The 13,654-nt window shown below is 32.8% G+C and overlaps 1 protein-coding gene across 2 annotated transcripts in view; it reads right to left on the bottom strand.

Moving 5' to 3' along the window:
* FAT4 (FAT atypical cadherin 4) overlaps window positions 1–13,654 on the bottom strand; it is a 157,765-nt gene that overhangs the window by 66,179 nt on the left and 77,932 nt on the right. For both annotated transcript variants that reach the window (XM_063108595.1, XM_063108596.1), the window contains exons 3-6: window positions 9,432–9,693; window positions 7,802–8,152; window positions 1,080–2,002; window positions 186–360 (exon numbers count right to left, since the gene is read on the bottom strand). In XM_063108595.1, coding sequence (XP_062964665.1) covers window positions 186–360; window positions 1,080–2,002; window positions 7,802–8,152; window positions 9,432–9,693 — 1,711 coding nt within the window. The remainder of the gene's footprint in view (window positions 1–185; window positions 361–1,079; window positions 2,003–7,801; window positions 8,153–9,431; window positions 9,694–13,654) is intronic.

Genomic DNA, 13,654 nt, shown 5'->3' with positions numbered 1-13,654 from the left:
TAAGCCCTTAACACTTACATATAAATTTCATAAAGTAACTTATGTGCTATAAACTACATAGATACAATCAGAATTCAAGCATCAGTAGATTTCAACAAATATTCCATTTAATGACAAACAAAAAAATACTTTCATTTACTCATAAAGGAATAATTCACAACTGAATAAGGTTGTAACAGACTTACCTGCATCTGTAGCTGTAATCATCAAGACAAAGTGCTCCTTCGTCTCCCGGTCCAGACTCTGTGTTACTCTAAGTTCTCCACTGGTTGAGAGAGTAAAAGCATTGTCTTCATTACCACCAAATAAAGCATACGAGAGTTTGCTGTTGGATCCTTGATCATCATCTCTTGCCACCACCTATGAGAGGGAATAGTACATGTCATAAATGTGCGTAAAACTAACACAAGGCATACCATGAAATAAAATGAATCTTAAAAAATGAGGCAGAGCCATATTAAGAGATTCCAAAGATATACAAGGGTACTTCAAAAACTTCATGGAAAGATTCATATTATTTTTTAAATCTATTTTTCCATGAAATTATTGAAGTACCTTCATATTTTTAAGTGTTCAAGTAAAAAATGAAATTGTACAGAATAGTATGTATTGAAAAAATCTAGTCTACAAAAATATGCATAAAACTAATACACAGCATTCTTAGAAGGTTTCACAAAAATGTTTAAGAGCAGTTTCACTTAGGTAGTTGAATTAATGAAGATGGAAAGTAAAACAATATTTGTAATAATTTTTTCAAAATTTTGCATCATTTATTTTCTTACTGTGTGCAGATATTATTCTCATAGTGAAACAAAATTCAAAAATACACAAATACAAAAATGTGTGCAATAAAACAATGTCATTGAAATGCAATATATGAAGAAATCAGTAGGTTCTTAGGTATAATGTTCATAAGCTTTCCTTTTCAGGAGTTTTTATATCTGCAATTGAGCATTTATGAATGAGAATGAGGACAGGATGGAGGAATCATGAACACTGTAGAAAAGCAGTACTTTTCAGTTAGATGTCTTGTAACAAACACAGTACTTGTCTTTATTTTTTTAGAAAAGTATACTGACCTGAAGAATTGTTCTGGGGAGGGTCCCTAAATTCTCAGGGACATTTACAGTATATGGAGATAGCTCAAATATAGGAACAAAATCATTAATATCCAGTAAAATAATGCTGACCGTGGAGGTATCAGTTCTGGGGGTGCTGCCCCGATCTGTTGCCCGAACAGTTAAAAGGTAAGTAGGAGTCTTCTCTCTATCCAAAGGCTTAGCCACAGTAATAGCACCTGTGACAGAGTCAATCCGAAATTCTTGATTGGCATTACCATCAACAATTCCATAGCGAACCTGTCCATTTGTACCTTCATCTCCATCTGCTGCAAATACTTGTATTATATCTGTTCCAGTAAGTGTGTTTTCATTAATCTCCACTTTATACAAAGCCTGTGCAAAAATGGGGTTGTTATCATTGATATCAAGTACCAAAACTACCACGTCTGTAGATGAAGAGAGAGATGGTTGGCCTTTGTCTGTAGCCACCACTGTTAGAGTATAGTTAGAAACTTCTTCTCTGTCCAGTTCTCCAGTGAGCCTCACTTCACCATCAATGGTCCCGATACTGAACTTGTTTCCAAGGGGATTCAGCAGGCTGTATTCAATGTAGCTGTTTGGGCCACTATCTGGGTCAGTTGCTTGAGCTTTGAAAACGACAGTGTCAATAGGTGTGTTTTCTGGAATATATGTCAACTTAGGGGAAAGAAATGTTGGTGGGTTATCATTTACATCCAGCAAAATAATGGAGACTTGAGCAGTGCTTGTGAATCTGGAGGCTGGAAGTTGTGGCAGGTCATGCACCTGAACAACCAGGTTGTAGAAGGACTGACTTTCCCGATCCAAAGCTCTTAAGACTTTCAGGACACCATTCTTGTCCACTGTAAACTGCTCAAGGCTATCACCTGAAGCAATGCTGTAACACAGTTGGGAGTTGATGCCTGAAATTGAAGGAAAAAACGAAATTTTCTTAGATGTGTGCTGATTGCAGACTAAGCTGTGCCAAAAATTTTGGCATGGAATTTTTCATGTTTGATATATTGTATACTCAAACACACTTCATGAATGATTTAGCTGCAGTTAATTTTTAAATAAATAATACAAGCACAACTCTTTTCCTATTAACTTTTGATCTTAAAAGATGTTTACAGTCTGATGAACAAATGATCTATATACTGCTTGCTATTTACAATGGTGTTGAAATGTTAAATCACAAAAGTAAACAGGAAAAAAAATATTCCATAGAGTGGATATTTTTCTACACATTTTCTTGTTTCTATCACATAATTCCCAAGGGTCCATCACTAACAGTGCCACACTCTGTACTATTAGCCAAACATTTATAACTTCAGTAATTTATTGAGACCAACACCAGTTTTCAGAAAGGGTAATAAAATGTTCTGATGTATGGCATTAGTCATGGATGTTTTAAGTCTACTTTTACATTTCTTGTCAGAACCAATAAATACTTATTAATTCCTATTAAGTATCTAGCTGACTAATGGCCTTTAAGAAAATAGTTGTCTTTCAAATTTTATTCTATATATTTAAAGTTTTTAAAAAGTATTCTTCAAAGGAATTGTTAGCAGTAAAATATTACATAAAAGTCTTCAAATATAAATGCCTATGCTATTCTTGGACTATATTTAGAAAATATCTATTTTTCCTAGAAGCGTGTTGCTTTTTAATTAAAAAAATGATACAAAAATCTTCATTTCAGAAAATGACTGCTGGGATTCTCATAACAAAGGTGATGTGAAGAATTGATCAGCCTATTGTTTTAGTAAATAATTTTAAAAATAAATAACAGATAAGAAGCCAAAACAGGAAGAAAAAGTCAGATTTTCTGCCTGAGAATAGAGTTTTCTTTACTGGCCCATCTTGCCATATATATTCTTTATATTTTATCCTAAAGATGTTGAGAATATTACAGGATATTGTGATAAGAGACATATTGTGCTTCTAGATAATTCCTCCTTAGTAAAGATTTTATACTGTGGGACTAGGGAATATTTACTGAGTAACAAGAATTTCTTACAAATAGTTTCTATATTTTTGAAGTTAATTTCAACTACCCAAGTTTCTGAATTCCACTTTTTGCAGTGAGTCTTCTAGAACAATTTAACCACCCTTTTGTTCTACTTTTTTTGGGGGGGGGGAATATCCTTCCTCAGGATTTTATGAATACTCGAGTTAGCTTTTGCCTTTTCTTGAACCCACAAAGGCAAACTTTACTTGAGTAATGAGATATTTTTCCTACTATGCAGGGCTTGTTCTTTTTAAAAATGCCATGACTACTTTTTTCCTTTGATTTGATGGTCTCTATCTAATGTTCTTTGCCTATATGTTCATGCAGAGGAAAAATATTTATAAACATAGATTTCAGACACTGGCTTATTGACAAAAATTTCTAGAATAAACAATCAATGGTTGGGTTGATCTTTGAAAAACTAGGGATTTTTCTCCTCATGATGAGTCATGGCTTTTAATTCTCACAGTTTATTTAGACTATTCACAAATGAAAAAAGCAGTGGTTATAAAGTCCAGAATACTTACAAGCCTGAGGATCAGAAAAAATACGAATAAATAAAGCTAACAGGACCAACAGGTCAATTCACCAGCAGGAAAGAAAGAGAATTTTCAGATCTGGATAGAACAAGATCACCAGCCTACTTCATTCAACTCCTTGTTTTAAAATTCCACAAGTTTCAAAGGATAAGAAGTTGTACCAACATATATATCAAATGCAGAACTTTTTATTTTTGATTAAACTTGTGTGTGCATGTCAGTGTGTGTGTGTGTGTGTGTATATATGTTGAGAGAGAGTATGTGTGTGTAGTCTAACTACTTGTTATTACTTTCAGAGGAAATTTTCTGCATTTCCTATGACAAAGTACACCAGTAAATATTGAACCTTTATTCTTCTGAGACCCAAACTCAGACATGATTATTATTAAGAAACATAGTTATAATAACATCTGAATAAAAATAATACCAACAAGCAGAGGTATAAAATTTAATTCTATGAAAGCACATAATATCTTTCATATCCAAGGTCAAAAGACATTAGAAATAATGACTAAATTTCACATATAGCTACAAAGTCATGGCCTAACATTCTACATAAATCAACTGGAACGGGAGCAATTAAATCAAGGATCTGAACATCCTTAGTCCACCATGTATACTACTTCCTTGAGTAAACAACTAAATTGCAGAGGCAAAAAGAGAACATGATACCAAGATTTTACAGCCTTGTAAAGAGCAGAACAGCCCCTTTCATAAAGAGAAAATGTTTGGCGAATGGATGAGTAGAGGAAGTAATAAATTTTAAACTTTAACTATAATTATGAAATAAGGAAAATTTGATTTTATATTCAAATCCAAAATGACAAATATATTAGGTAACAACATTAAAGATGAACTGAAGATAATTATCTCTGAGAAAACAAACGTAAAAATATAACTATTTTTGTATAAAATATTGCAATACTATCTAAGAAATAGCTCTCATCTCAGGAACTGAAACTTGATTACAGGCCATGGAAGCCATCTACATTTACTTTACTTTAAAGAAAGGACTTTGCATTCCTGACAAGTCTAATAATTGACTTTGGGTACTTCTCTACATCTAGTAAATACACGTGCACATACTAAAACTCAAAATTTTCCCTGAGCATTTGTAGTATCTTGAAAAATACTAAATTTGGATCATTTGTCTCTCTCTCTCTGCTCTTTGCAGAAAATATTCAAATCATGAAACAGTAAATCCATTATTTTTAAATTCTAAACTTTGTCCATAAGTATTGGAACTTGAATTTAGTGGGCTTTTATAGCCCACTAGATCTTTAAACTTAAAACAGCCCACATTATGAACCATTTATGTTCAATGCTCAGAAAGTCATTTAGTTACGTGATTCTTCCTGGTAGTTTTATTGTGTTTATGTGGTTGTGTCATAACTACACACACACACACACACACACACACACACACACACACACACACACACATATTTTGTGTGTGTGGATTTCAGTCTTGTGAATAATTTAGTTCCAGTAAGCAGAGCACATAAAATACATAAAAATATAAATACACAAAATATAGATGTAAATAATAAAATATATTTTAAAACGACAGGTATATAGTTTTATGTTATAAAATGTGTACATTCATTCACAATCTTTAAATGTTGCTTTATTTCTAAAAAGAACTAAAATTTATCTACTTATCATGCAGCTGCACCACACGGAAGTGTTTCAGATAGCATTTATCTTTATGAAGTAGTTTCAACAACGTCGTTAGATCACTGGAATACGAAACTCATTCACTAGTAAAATGGTCTGCATTGTGCACCAAGTATATATGGGTTCATTAACCCAGCAAAAATTTCAATTACTATTAGCAAAACATCCTTATAAAACTCCCCAATATTTTAAAGTGTATATAATTTTTAGAAAAATAAATAATTATCAAAGTCAAGATATTTCCCTGATGCTCCAATTTATAACGGTGTTCCTCAATAAAATACTTTTTTAATTGCATGCATTAAAGCCTTGAGAGTAATATAGGTATTAACTATCTTATAAAAACAGTAAAGTATTTGCTTTATTCTTAGGAAATTATCATGCAACCTAAAACTTTAAAGGTTCAACTCTGAGAGAATGTACAGATAACAGAAAATTTTAAATTTATTTTTATATAAAATTTCTTCACCTAAGAAGATGACAATACTACCTCATCAGGAATCTTCTGATCAGAAATTAAAATTAATTTGTTAATTTAAAAATGGGTGAATAATATTGTTTGTAAACTACCTTGAGAACTGTTTAGTATAGCTGAGTTGGCAATTTTTACCAACAATGTTACCCTTGAATAGTCTTATCATTATCCTTGAAATTCAGAAAGAATAGAAACTGTGTCCTATATTTTAGGTCAAGCTACAGGAAATTACACTGATAAAAATATTCGAGACTGAAACAATAGATAAATGTAGGTTGAAACTTCTACTCTGCACAATTAAAGGAAAAAAAAATTCATGAAAAGTGACTTAGAGTCAATGGTTAATGTTTGTCTGTTCTTACATGTACATGGAATATCCCAGCAGGTTTTTGACAAAGAAAGTTTCTTTTGTGCTATTTTCCCAGTTCCCTGACATTTATGAGGATAAAAGAAATTTATTTCAGGGAAGCACACGATCTATGAAACAACGGGCTCTAATGCATAATAAGTAAATCACAAAGCAACATGGTGGAATATTCTTCACTACAGGAATGTTGAGCACAGTCACAGTGGCAGGTAAGAACGTATAAATGGTAGTAAAAATTTATAAGTGATAATGAAAATATTTATATTGGGGGAACAAATAAACTAACTAAAAGTTATGATAATGGAGAAATCAACATCAAGAATAAAGAACAACCTCAATTGTGTATAGGTGTCTAATTAAAGCCAACCCACAAACCTGATGAGGTACGTGAAGTAGAGTGTGCAATGTTCTTAGACCAGGACTGGGTACGTACTAAACACCTGACAAATGTCCATTATTTTTATCACTGTTACTATTAGCAGGGGAAGTAGTAATAGCAGTAGTACTAGTATTACAGCCGCATCATATATATTCTTCTGTCCAATTTTAACTGTGCTCGAATAAAAGGGGAATCTTCAAAATGCACTTACTCAATAAGTTCTAAAGAAAGCATTTCCAATTTTTTTATTGAAAAATATATAAAATACTATGCTTTCACTTTCCATATCTTTCTAAGTGACATTTCTCGGCACTCCAGAAAGGAAACTAAGTATAGAGTAGAATGTTAAGACAAAATGGTATTTTGAGATTACATAAATCATCCAAGTCAGTAAGAATCAGGAAATTCTAAATTAAGGTTGATATGCCTGTGTCACTAGGTTAATCCTTGGGCTAGAGACTGTTTCCTCCTCAAAGTACAGTTCTTTGTTTTGCTATTGATAAGACATTTAGTCGCACCCAATGGAAGGGAGAACAAGGTATCAACTTTCCAAACAATACAGTTAAATCTGTACAATATTATCTCTAATGCTGTATTATCTGATATGCGTATTTCCAAAACAGGTATTACAAGAAAGGCCAGGAGTCAGCTTTTAAAATAAAGTTTGCCAAATACTTTTGCAATAAATACAAAACAAACACATGTATAGATTTAATGCAAAATCTCAAATTGATTACATAGCATAAGTTAAATAGGTCTGAGACTGTCCTTTGAGTCAAAGCACGAAAGCTTGCTTAAATATTATTAGCAATTTTCAATCACAAATATAAAATTTAATTATGCATTCTTAAGTATTTCTCTTTAAGGATTTGGTTTCCTTTTGCTCCCATTTTTTTTCCTTTTAAGTTAAAATAATATATGTAAACTCAAATACTTTTACTTTTCTAACAAAAGCCTACCAAAAAGTTGTCTTATGACTTCCACATTACTAAACTGCAATACTATCACACATTTAGGGGGGAAAAAAGGAAGATAAATTTTATAAAGTTTATAAAACGATAAAACACATGTTGTATAACTGTTATAAATAAGAATTTAGCTGATAAAGTAATTTTTAAAATCCTCTCTAGTTAAGCTATAATTCTATTCCTCAGTTTTAGACATATATTCACAAAATGCAATTTTGTGACAGCTGAACACAGTAAATAAAGATAATATAAATCCAATAACATTTTTAATTAAGTTGTTTGAAGCATATTAAATAAATTACATACCGTCATCTGCATCAGTAACATTAAACACAAGAACAGTAGATCCTAGAGGTAGATTCTCCATTAAAGATGTGCTATATGAATTCAAGCTGAAAACAGGTGGATTGTCATTTACATCTAGAATGTTGAAATAAACTCTGACGGTAGTAAATTGTCCCCCACCGTCTTCAGCTCGAACAGTGAGGATATAATATTGCTGTGCTTCATAATCTAATACTCGAGTCAAATTAAAGACTCCAGTAACCGGATTCAGGAAAAATATGCCATCTTCATCGTCTTCATTCACAATATATGTAATTTCTCCATTCACTCCAGAGTCATCATCTGTCGCTAAAATGGCTGCTACCAAAGAACCTATCAAAAATAAATAAATTAGTAGTCTAAATATATTAGAGCAAGGGGTATTACTAAGAGAATATAAACAAAATCACCAAAAAATGTATTTTTACAGTAAAATATCTTAAGCAGAGAACCACTATGGAAAAATAGTGAACACAGCATCCTAAAGATATCTGCATTAACCCTGACACCACCATTCCCGTGTATCAATAAAACATGTAGCATATTAGATATCCAGTGGATCTTACGTTACAGTGCAAATGTTCTACAGAATTAATCCTACTACTGACATTATTTTCCACCTAGCACTAGCAATTCATAAACATATTGATGAATTCAATGAACATATATTGTAGCCCATTGCTAGTGTCAGGATGTGGGAATTCCAATCAATAATACAGGTTTATGCATGGAGGATACCACTCTACAGCTCATGTGGTCATTGCTGTACTTAAGACAAAAAATAAATGATGGGAACCTTATGAAGGACATTTGTAACACATCTGGGGAGTGAAAGAAGTAGTCCCCTATAAATGTTTAATTTCTTTGCCAAATGGAATTTCCAAATCATATGTCTTATCATACAAACTCATTCCAAATGTAATTCAGAATAAAATTTCAATTTTAGATAAGAACTTCCAATAACAGAAAGGAAGCATGCACATACACAAGAAACACGAATATTGAGTACTCAGACTCAATATATTTCAAGATTCAGATTCTAGTAACATTTACTGAGCACCTGCTAATCCCAAAGCCCCATGTTGAAAAACTCACATATATTTTCTAAATCAACCTCTACCCTAATTTTAACAGGAATTATTATTTCCATTTTACAGAAGAAGGAATTGAGCTAGAGAAATGAATTAACTTGCCCTGGGTCACACAGCTAGTGTTAGAATGAGTTTTCACAGTTTTTCAGTTTTTCATGGACTTTTCTTTGTTCTTTTTTGTACACAGCAGCATAATCACATTAGACATTTTTAAAGTGTAAAAAGAGTATCTAAAATTGTAGTTGCCAGAAAAACTAACTCAAGTCACAAATACTTTCAATAACAGAAATATCTATAATTCGTAATCAGATAAATAGCTAACCTTGTTTGCTCTAAAAATTTTAGCAATTTGTTCAGAAATTGTAGAAAAGGTGGTTAATTGAAAGATCTAAAAATCTAGCACATTTATTTTTATGACTAGTAGCATATGATAAAAACTAGTCACTAAATTAAGAGTAGCCAAACAGAGTACATAATTGTAGTACAAGATTGCAAAATATACTTAATGGCATGTCACCTACCAGGGGTTGTATCCTCTGGGATGTCAAAAGAGTACACAGGTCTGGAGAACTTAGGTGTGTGATCATTCACATCACTGACAGTGATATTAATTCTCATGTCTGAAGACTGAAGACCATCATCAGCACGAACCAGCAACGAATATTTGGAACGGCGTTCTCTGTCCAATCGCTTGGTTGCTATCAGATCTCCGGATTCTGGGTCTATGTGGAAACTATCATCAGCTCCACTAATGATAGTGTATGTGACCAGAGCATTTGCACCCTAAGAAAAGAGATGGGCATCTAAACTGTTGGAAGTAGAACAGTAATTTTCTTTTTAACATGTGTTTGAAAAAGTGAGGCTTTTGTTTTGTTTTGCTGCCAGTAAAGGGATCAAACCCCAGACCTTGGTGTTATCACTACGACACTCTAACAAACTGAGCTAATCCAGCTCTAGGCATTTTGGTTTTAATTTCATGTCATACTATAATATTTCAAAAATTAATAGGAAAGAAACTTAACTAAAAAGGTGATAGATTTGTACATTGGAAATTACAAAACACTGATGAAAGAAATTATAGAAGACACAGCAAATGGAAAGACATCCATGTCCATGCATTGGAAGGATTAACGTTGTTAAAATGTCCATTACAAAAAAAAAAATGTCCATTACCCAAAGGAATCTACAAATTCAATGCAATCCCTATCAAAATCCTAAAGACATTTTTTTACAGAAATAAAAAAAAAATCTAAAATTCATATGAAACCACATAAGACCCTGAACAGCCAAAACAAACTTGAGAAAGAAGAACAAATCTGGAGGCATGGCATGTCCTCATTTCAAAATATACTACAAAGCTACAGTAATTAAAACAGAATGGTACTGGTATAAAGACAGACATATAGACCAATGGGCAGAATAGAAAGCCCAGAAATAATTTCACATGTAATGGTCAACTCATCTTTTACCATGATTCCAAGAATATGCAATAGGGAAAGGATATGTCTCTTCAGCAAATGATGTTGGGAAAATTGACTATCCACATGCAAAATATTAAAATTGGATCCTTATCTTACATAAAAATCAATTCAAAATTGATTAAAGACTTAAACATAAGACCTGAAACTGTAAAACTTATAGAAAAAAACATAGGAAAAGTTTTCCTTTTCCTGTGACATTAGTTTCAGCAATGATTTCATAGATGACAACAAACCAGTAGTGACATTAGTCATGGAAGTAATTTCATAGATAGGACCCCAGAAGCACAGGCAACAAAAGTAATAATAGACAAGTGAGACTTTATCAAACTAAAAAGCTTCTGCATAGTAAAGGAAAGTCAGCCTACAAAATGGGAGAAAATATTTGCAAACTATCTATTTGATAAAGAGTTAATTTTCAAATATATAAGGAACTCCTACAACTCAATAGTAAAAAAATCTAATAACTCAATTTAAAAAGGGCTAAGGGCTTAAATAGACATTTCTCCAAAGAAAACATAAAAAATAAATGGCCAACAGATATATGAAAAGATGCTCAGTGTCAGGGAAATGCAAATCAAAACCAAAATGAGATGTTACGCCACACCTATTGGGATGGCTATTATTAAAAACAAAGAAACAAACAAAAAATACAAGCATTGGCAAGGATGTGGAAAAACTGGAACCCTTGTGCACTACTGGTGGGAATACAGAATGTGCAGCACTATGAAAAACAATATGAAGGGTCCTCAAAAGATTACATATAGAACTACCATATCATCCAGCAATTCTACTTCTGGGTATTTATCCAAAAGAATTGAAATCAGGATCTCAAAGAGATATTAGCACTTCCATGTTCACTACAGTACTACTCACAATAGTCAAGATTAGAAAAACCTAAATGTCCATCAATGGAGGAATGGATAAAGAAAATGTGGTTTACACATACAGGGAAATTCACCTTAAAAAGGAAAGAAATCCTGCCATAAGCAACAATACAGATGAACCATTATACTTATCGAGATAGCCAGTCACAGAAGGACAAATACTGCGTGATTCCATTTATGTGAGGTACCTAAAATACTCAAACTCATACGGCAGAGAGTAAATGATGTTTTCTAGGGGCTTGGGTGGGGGAAATGGGTAGAAATTTTCAGTTATGAAAGATGAATAAGTTCTGGAGATCTACTGCACAAAATTACATCTATAGTAAACAATACTGTATCGCACACTTAAAAATCTGCTAAGAGGACAGATCTCATGTTAAGCATTCTCTTTACAATGAAATAAACATTAAAAAGGTAACAGACAACTGTAATATATTGAACAGTCTTCCCACATTCACTCCATTAAATAACACAACAAATCTCCACTTTCAGTATTACCTTAATTTTTTTAACTCATAAAATATACATATGGAAAAGAATGAAGTTGCCACTGTGGAAAATACCAATGATACTATTACTTCTAATGACAAGAACCAGAAAGTTGACTAAAAGTTTGTTCTGTCTCAGGCGCTGTGACAGCCCTATGCAGGTATTATCTCACTTTAGTTTACAACTCCATGGGTACGATTTCAGCAATGAGGACACTGAGTCCTGAGATACTAGTTAACTTATGCATAGGCACACGGTAAGTGTTAGTGTGAACTTCGAACCCAAGTCTACCAGACTCTCAGCTCCTGTTCCTTCTGATACAGAGTGAGAGGTGATTAAACGACAGGGCAAGTGCTAAATGGAGGAGGCTTGCAATAGCACTGTAAGAACCAAGGAGAGAGGGATCAATTTGAGTTGCTTTATTTAGGGAAGATATAATGGAGAGGAAGAGCTGAACTGGATTTTGTAGAATGGATTTTTTTTAAAGTAAAAACTAAGAAGAATGAATGTAAGCAAAAGTGCAGAGGGAAGGAGACTGATGTCCTTGGCTTACTCAGTGCTGAACAGGTTACAATGGAGAGTTTTAATCTAGAACAAAAAAAGAAAATCAAGCTAACGTGTTAGGTTATGGATATATTTTGGAGAATATCAAGTGTAACACAAATGGGCTTGAATTCTAAACCAAGAAATCCCTGATCTTGTTCTAACTGCAAGCAATTTTTCAAGGCTACTGATATCACAGGAGGGACTGAAGTGGACAGAGGCCAGAAAAGGAAACAGTTTCCATACATATTTTCCATCACAGATTGCATATGTTTTTTCCTTCATAGTCAAACGTATAAAGGAATGATTTCTAACAGTCTAAGGCAAAAACATTCCCTCTTTTGAAATTTATGTTTAGTGGCATTTACTATCTTTTTATACTGCATTCCCCAAGCCAATCTTAAAATTTAGTAAAGTGACTGCCTCAAAGCACATTTTAATTTGATAATGGAACAGCTGAGTCTAACACATTACCCATATTTATCTTGTATATTCAGGTGTACATGGAGTATCTGACATATTTGCTGTAATTTTATGGTTTAACAAAAACATTCAATAAGAATTTTAGACCTCTAATCTGACCACATTCTATGCTATTTGTTCTATTTCTGGGAATTCAATTATTCTAATAAAGTAGCCCAGGTATGAAAGCAGCTACATTCAATTCTGACCTATTAAAATGGTAAGTACTTGGAAATCAAGCCAAGAAACCAAAAACTTATTTAAAGCTGTTACACAAAGGGTCTGATATTTAGAAAAGCCCTGTCTACAAAATGACTATAATAATTAACAATATTCCTAAAGTTGTGATCATTCTTCTTATCAGAGAATTAAAATTTAAAAATCCATGTGGATTTGGTGATGAAGGATACAAACCTCACAGTCTTTTAACATCTGGAAGGAAGCAAAGACATCAGGCTATTCTGATAAAACAATCTTTTTTATTCAGTATCAGCTGATGTGGTCAATTGATAGTACTAGTGAATGTCTGAAAATGTCTGGCCAAAAGTAATGATTTAATTAGGTCTTTTCTAAAGTTTATTTATTTATTTAATATCCTAAATATGCCATATCAGCAACACAAGAAATAAATATCGTGTTTCAGTGGCAGTGCAGTGGAAATAATGCTGGTTAAAAATACTCTACTCTCCTGAGGAACCACAGAGACAAAAGCACATGGAAGGAATTCTAAAAGTAAATAGCTATAAATTGCGAATGCATTTTACAACCTTAAGTGGTATTTTCAAAAACAAGTGTGGTAATGAAACAATGTTTGAGTATACTGGCCCATTACTAGCATAATAATTCTATTTATAAAAGGGAACAAGAGACCAACAGAGTCACATG

The sequence above is a fragment of the Cynocephalus volans genome, chromosome 9 (assembly GCF_027409185.1).
Source record: "Cynocephalus volans isolate mCynVol1 chromosome 9, mCynVol1.pri, whole genome shotgun sequence".
Taxonomy (NCBI): Eukaryota; Metazoa; Chordata; class Mammalia; order Dermoptera; family Cynocephalidae; genus Cynocephalus; species Cynocephalus volans.
Note: the sequence above shows the minus strand (reverse complement) of the source record. Positions and strands in the feature narration are given on the sequence as shown.